At 46.5% G+C, this 6,000-nt stretch overlaps 1 protein-coding gene across 1 annotated transcript; it reads left to right on the top strand.

Moving 5' to 3' along the window:
• Nucleotides 1-1,928: 1,928 nt before the first annotated feature.
• On the top strand, nt 1,929-5,942 carry IER3IP1 (immediate early response 3 interacting protein 1). Its single transcript, XM_050328854.1, has 3 exons — nt 1,929-2,108; nt 3,598-3,699; nt 4,460-5,942. The coding sequence occupies exons 1-3, from the start codon at nt 2,018-2,020 to the stop codon at nt 4,513-4,515; spliced, it is 249 nt and encodes an 82-aa protein (XP_050184811.1). The 5' UTR covers nt 1,929-2,017; the 3' UTR covers nt 4,516-5,942.
• The last annotated feature ends 58 nt before the right edge of the window (nt 5,943-6,000 follow it).

The following is a 6,000-nucleotide window of genomic DNA, read 5'->3' as shown; positions in this document are numbered from 1 at the left end:
GTTCTATATCTCTTATTTCATAGTACTTGATTTTAGGGGTAAATTAGTAACAAAATATGCTACAGCTTCGATGATGAGGTGCTCTCTCTTGCCTTCCGTTCCATTTATTAAAATGTGATGTTATTTAATAGTGATGTTTATTGAGATGTATAATATTATGCCACTGACCGTACCAAAGTGAGTGTTCTGGAAAGGAAAGATGAAGACAAGAAGCAGCTGAGGTGTGAGTTTTTCCAGGTGGTGTCTGAGCATCTATTGATTATTTGCTCCCAACACTTACTTACGTGCTGAAAAGTATCAGATCATCTCACGTTTGCTGGTGAGTGGGTCTTAACATGGAGATGTAATATTGATAAATGGTGAATAATTTGCCCAGATCAGAAATCTGTGGCAGAGGAAACTGCCAAGGTCGGGGTCTCTCCAGTCCAGCACGCTAAGCACAAAGTTATGATTTCTGTTGCAGTGAATGGGTCTAATAACAATCAAAGCGCAGTGATTATGCAAATCATTGTACCCTGATTGAGCAATAAAAGCTATCAACCATCCGGAGTTAAGGGGTTTGTGCATTGTACGATTACTGAGAAATAAAATCGGAGTGATTATGCAAATCACCCCCCTCAGCCAATCGGACTGAGGGATGCAAGGAGAAAAAAATGCCTATTTGTGCCTCACTAACAATATCCCTCAATACAGTATCCCCGAGCTCCAGTTGCTATTATTTTTGTTATTTGACTGCAGAACCGCCCAGAAGCCCTGATCAATCCAACATAAAAGATAATTGTTTTGTTCTGGGGTTCTGCATCATTTACACGTTGGGCAAACGACGTTTGGGATCCGGGCTGATTTCCTGCTAGAACCCTTAGCCGGGGACATAACAAAAATCAATATACATCGAGGAAGGGGAAATGCCGTCGGTGAGACTAAATAAAAAATATAAACCCACGTATTTTTGCATATGTTTTTGATTAATTCCGCTGATAGAGGTGGCCACGGGGGCTGCCCTGCGAAGGGGGATGTCTCCCTGCTGGACACCAAGGGTTCCAAAGGGATCCGTGGGGCTCGCAGAGACCCTACAGACTCCAGGGCCCCACGAGGCTCCAAGGGAATCCATGGATCTGAGGGATCTGTGGACCCGAGGGACCCGCAGACCTGAGCGACCCACGGACACGAGGGATCCACGTGGCTCCGAGGAATCCAGGGGGCTCCAAAGGATTTACAGACCCAAGGGATTCAGGGGGTTCTGAGGGACCCACAGGGTTCCAAAGGATCCACAGATCCACGGGATCTACGGACACGAGGGACCCGTGGACATGAGGGACCCACGGGACTCCAAGGGATCCACAGATCCGAGTGATCCCCAGACATGAGGAATCCACAGCTCCGAGGGATCCACAGACCTGAGGGATCCATGGACATGAGGAATCCACAGCTCCGAGGGATCCACAGACCTGAGGGATCCACGGACATGAGGAATCCACAGCTCCGAGGGACCCACAGACCTGAGGGATCCATGAGGCTCCAAGGATGCATGGATCTGAAGAATCCATGGACCCGAGGGACTCGAGGGAGCCAAAGACCCCAGGGATCCACAGATCCGAAGGATCCAGGGGGCTCCAAGGGATTTACAGACCCGAAGGGTTCAGGGGGGGCTCCAAGGGACCCACGGCATTCTGAGGGATCCATGGATCGCAGGGACCCACGGAGCTTCGAGGGATCCACGGGGCTCCGAGAGACCCACAGAGCCGGGGGACCCACGAGGCTCCAAGGGATCCATGGATCTGAGGAATCCGCAGACCCGCGGGATCCCCGGGCGATCCCAGCGCCCGGGCGCGGCCGCCCTGAGGGGGAAGCCCCGCCCCCGCCCCGCCCCCGCCCGCTGCATCGGGGCCACGCCCACCCCCGTAAACCCCGCCCCCGCTAAGCCCCCGCCCCCGCGCCACGTCCCGCTCGGGCTCCGCTCCCGATCCCGATCCCGATCCTGATCCCGGTCCTAATCCCGGCCCCGCCCCGCCGGGCCATGGCGTTCACGCTGTACTCGCTGCTGCAGGCCTCGCTGCTCATCGTGAACGCCGTGGCCGTGCTGCACGAGGAGCGCTTCCTGCGGCACGGTGAGCCGGGAGGGCCGCGCGGCCCCGGGGGAGGGAGCTGGGAATTCGCCTGGGATTTGGGGATGGGTTCCTGGCCGCTCCCGTCGTAGCTTTGTCTCTCTTTCTCTCTCGCTCTCCCCCTCTCTCTTTCTCTCTCTCTTTTTTGATATTTGTTTTGGGTTTTTTCCCCGTAATTGTGTTTTTTCCCTGCCCTCTCCCGCTGTTCCACGCCCGTCGGGATGTTTGGTGTCGTGCAAAGGTTTTCCTTCCTCTGGCCGCGCCTGGTTTCTTGATGAGATGGCGCTTCTCGGCCCATCGGGGTCCCCAGGGCTGGGCATCCTTGTCCTTCAACCTCCTACAAAACAGGGTATATCCATCATAGATCTGCAAAGCCATGGAAAAAAATTACCAATGGTCCACTTCCCTGATCTGGAGAATCCTGACTTTTCCCCACGTCAGGCTGAGCTGGGATTCTTGGCAGGAGCGTGCAAAGGGTGATCCCAGTTGGAATCGCTACGAGGGATCTGCTCGGTGTGGGTTTGGGGCTTCCTTATGCTTTCCTGATGAGCAGCAGCTGCGGGAAAAGGGGGATGTGGGGATTAAGGGGGTGGGTGAAGCCACTTGTCGGCCTCGGGAGACTTGGGAATAGCTCCGAGCTTATCCAGGTGTGAAGCAGCACCTGGCGGGGCAGGTGAGGGAGAGGACACACCACCCTCATCCTGGTGCCAGCTGGACCAGGGAGACAAGGGGGCGAGAGGAGAAATCCTGCAAAAACTGTCCCTGGGGAACAGGAACCTGCAGGTTGGGCATTGGAACTGGAATACTGAAAGGCTCCATGCCCCGCTGGCCCCCAAAATGGCAAGGGCTGTGCCCAGCAGGTCTCAGGAATCCCTGGACACCTCCCTGATCCTGTAGCTGTGCCTCCCTGCAGAGGGTCGGGACTCCCTTGGAGAGCTTTGTAAGCCTTCAGGACTTAGGTCCTGCTCGGAAAAGTTCCCATTTTTTCCCCCAAAAGTTCTCTTTTTTTTTAAATAGCGGTTACAAAGTCGTCATCCTGACTTTTGAAGCTGTGCTGGCTGATTTTCTATCGTGTAGCATCTTTCTCGGCACCGAGGCCTCATCGCTTCACACCCATGTCCAGTTATTTGCTGCTTTATTTTCAGACCTGTGAACAGTTTGTGGTTGGTTTGGGTTAATTTTGGCAGCTACCTTTTTAAAGCCCGAATGAATTCCGGTGTTTCTCTGGGTACTTGGGGATTAGTAGTGTGTTGAAAAGTTGAGGTTGTCCTTTACAGGGACGTCGATCTGTCGTTTCTTAACATCAGGTTTAACAGTTTTCAGTCTATTCTGTGAAAATCTGATCATGAAATAAAGCTAATTGGTGGTTTGCCTTTCAGTGTTAGTGTAAACCATATTCAGGATGGATTGCTCATTAGTATTACACTATTTGTTTCATGGTTTTGGGGTTTTTTTTTCTCCTAAAGTGTTTGCCTGTTTTTATGTGACACAGTTGGCTGGGGAACTGACCAAGGGATTGGAGGATTTGGAGAGGAACCAGGAATTAAAGCACAGCTCATGAACCTTATTCGATCAGTACGAACTGTTATGAGAGGTAAGGGGACCACATTATTATTATTATTATTATTATTATTATTATTATTATTATTAATATTATCTTGATGTTTGTTGTTACCATTCTGAGTTTTGTCTTCCCTTGGAGTCTGGGGGCTGGGGAGAAGCTCAGTGCTCAATCAGAGTGTGCAATTAGCTTCTCCTTGTCTAAATTCAGTTTTATGGCAAGTACCTGGTGACAGAAATGTAATTTTAGGGATTCTGAAAGGTAAGCCAGGCTTAAGTGCCTCAAAAGATTGGGGGGGAAATACGCTTTATTTGCAAGTTATTGATAGTTTTTTTGTTATAAAGCACACAAAAGTTCTTTTTTTATGTGATGATAGAGAAGAAGTAACAAATATTACCTCTCAGGCCCACCACTGAGTGAAAAACAACAAAAACCACATTTATTCTAAATCATAGTAAAGCCAAGGACAGAAACTGATGTTGAGACGGTTTAATTTCATTTGGAGAAAGAGTTATTTGGGTTAAAGTTAAAACAGAACACAGCTTTCTGGGTTAAAGTTAAAACAGGCCATAGAAGAATATTTCTGCTGTTGCTTCCTACTAATTTTTAGTATCTTGGGCTTCAAGCCTGGCTCCTTCCACTAGTCCCGATTTTGCACAGGAAAATTTCAGTGTATTTTTTAAATTTTTGATGGAACTCTGCTCCTTCTCCCAAGGTACTCTCTGAAGTTCTGTCATTCAGTGACGTGGAAAGGAAGGATTTCACAATTAATCTTTTCTTTTTCCCTCTGCAGTGCCCTTAATAGCACTGAACTCCATTACAATCGTCCTCCTCCTTTTGTTTGGCTGAAGACACCTGGTGAAAATCCTCTGGACATCCAAAGAAGCCGGTTGTTGACCATCACTGCTCTGAGTTTTCTGGCATCCAGCACAGTTTAGCTCCCAATTTGACCTCCAACTTAAAATAATAAAGACACTATTTCTACTCATCCTATTTCCCGATGTTCCCTTTTGGTTTCACTAACCAAGATCACGGGGATCAATTCAACAATGCTGCAAATATGTTGGACTGTGACAAGTTCTGTTGCTGCCTGTTTCATAGTGTTGATGTCATAAAATATTGCAGTGACTGTTAATATAGGATGCAGTTTTTAAGTGTCTTGTTACTCAGGGATGAATTTCCTTCAGTACGCTTTCCAATTTGTTTTTAAATTGAGGAAAACAACAGTGTTTTGGTGTGGCTTTTTTTTTTCTTTTCTTTTTTTTTTTTTAATTTCAGTTACTACCACAGCACTATTTCATGGAATGTGAACTAGGCTCTGAAAACATGTTATTATCAAGAATTCAAGTTCATGTTATAGGGGATTGAAGTCCAGCTGTGATATGGAGATAAAACCAACTGGGTAAAGTTCTCATTCTGGCTCACATTGAAAGTAGAATTTTCCTGGTTTGATTGAGAGCACGATTTTTCTCTTCAGATCTCTTCAGTAGTTCATGCTTATGGTGAAGTCATTTGAAAATAAATGCAATTGCTGTGCAAAAAAAAAAAAAAAAAAAAAAAATTCTGTACCTGAAGCTGGGCGACTCTGTATTAATTTAGCCTAGCAGGGGATATTAGTGATTAGCATTTGTTACTCTTCTGTCAAGGGGTATTAGAGTTTTTTAAATGTGTTTTAAAGTTTTTCTTCATGGTGATTAGTGTGGTCGAATTGGGGAACCATTTCTATTCTGCAGTTCCTGGGAAATGTGGGAGGAGGGGAAATACCATGGGAGAGGGGGAATATGATGCCCTTTTCAAATGCAGTTCTTTGTTTAAAAACCCCCCCGAATTTGCAGCCTCTTCTGTTACTGCTCCTCCCCCCACCCTCCATCTTCATTTGTTAAATTAACAGCTCTGAAAGTGAAACTGTGGAAATGACTTTGCAGTTCTGTCGCAGAGAATATTGATAATTGCTTTGGTACAGGTTTCAATTCGTCTGCTGAGTTATCTCTGAATTAAGGAAGGCACGTTCTCATGTACCTTTTCAGAAAAGTTAGAATTCTCGTGTCTGTTTCTCTGCTAAAGTGTTTTACCTTAATTTTGATGAGGGGATGCCAAGGGGAAACCTGGCAGTTTCGTTATTTTAAAGCAGCTTAGTTTGTAATCTCTTCTCCTGATGCCTTGATGACTAAAGCATACGCTGTTGTATATGAATATGAATCTGTAAAATGTGTGAATGCATTTAATAATCTTTCGGTTGCAGTGTTTTGTCAGAGTAAAATATATCCAGGAGTAGAGTTTTGTGTTGTTTCCTTCTTTTTTTAGTGATTTTTGTAAATAAATTCTGAATTTCTA

Source organism: Myiozetetes cayanensis, unplaced genomic scaffold, assembly GCF_022539395.1.
Source record: "Myiozetetes cayanensis isolate MyiCay16 unplaced genomic scaffold, myiCay2020 scf4, whole genome shotgun sequence".
NCBI lineage: Eukaryota > Metazoa > Chordata > Aves > Passeriformes > Tyrannidae > Myiozetetes > Myiozetetes cayanensis.
The sequence above is the reverse complement of the archived record's forward strand: the minus strand, read 5'-3'. Positions and strand labels throughout refer to the sequence as shown.

Coding starts and splice junctions, on each gene's coding strand:
- IER3IP1 (XM_050328854.1), top strand. CDS start 2,018: ATGGCGTTCACGCTGTACTCGCTGCTGCAGGCCTCGCTGCTCATCGTG. Junction 2,109..3,597: donor GGAGCGCTTCCTGCGGCACG/GTGAGCCGGGAG, acceptor TATGTGACACAG/TTGGCTGGGGAACTGACCAA. Junction 3,700..4,459: donor AGTACGAACTGTTATGAGAG/GTAAGGGGACCA, acceptor TTCCCTCTGCAG/TGCCCTTAATAGCACTGAAC.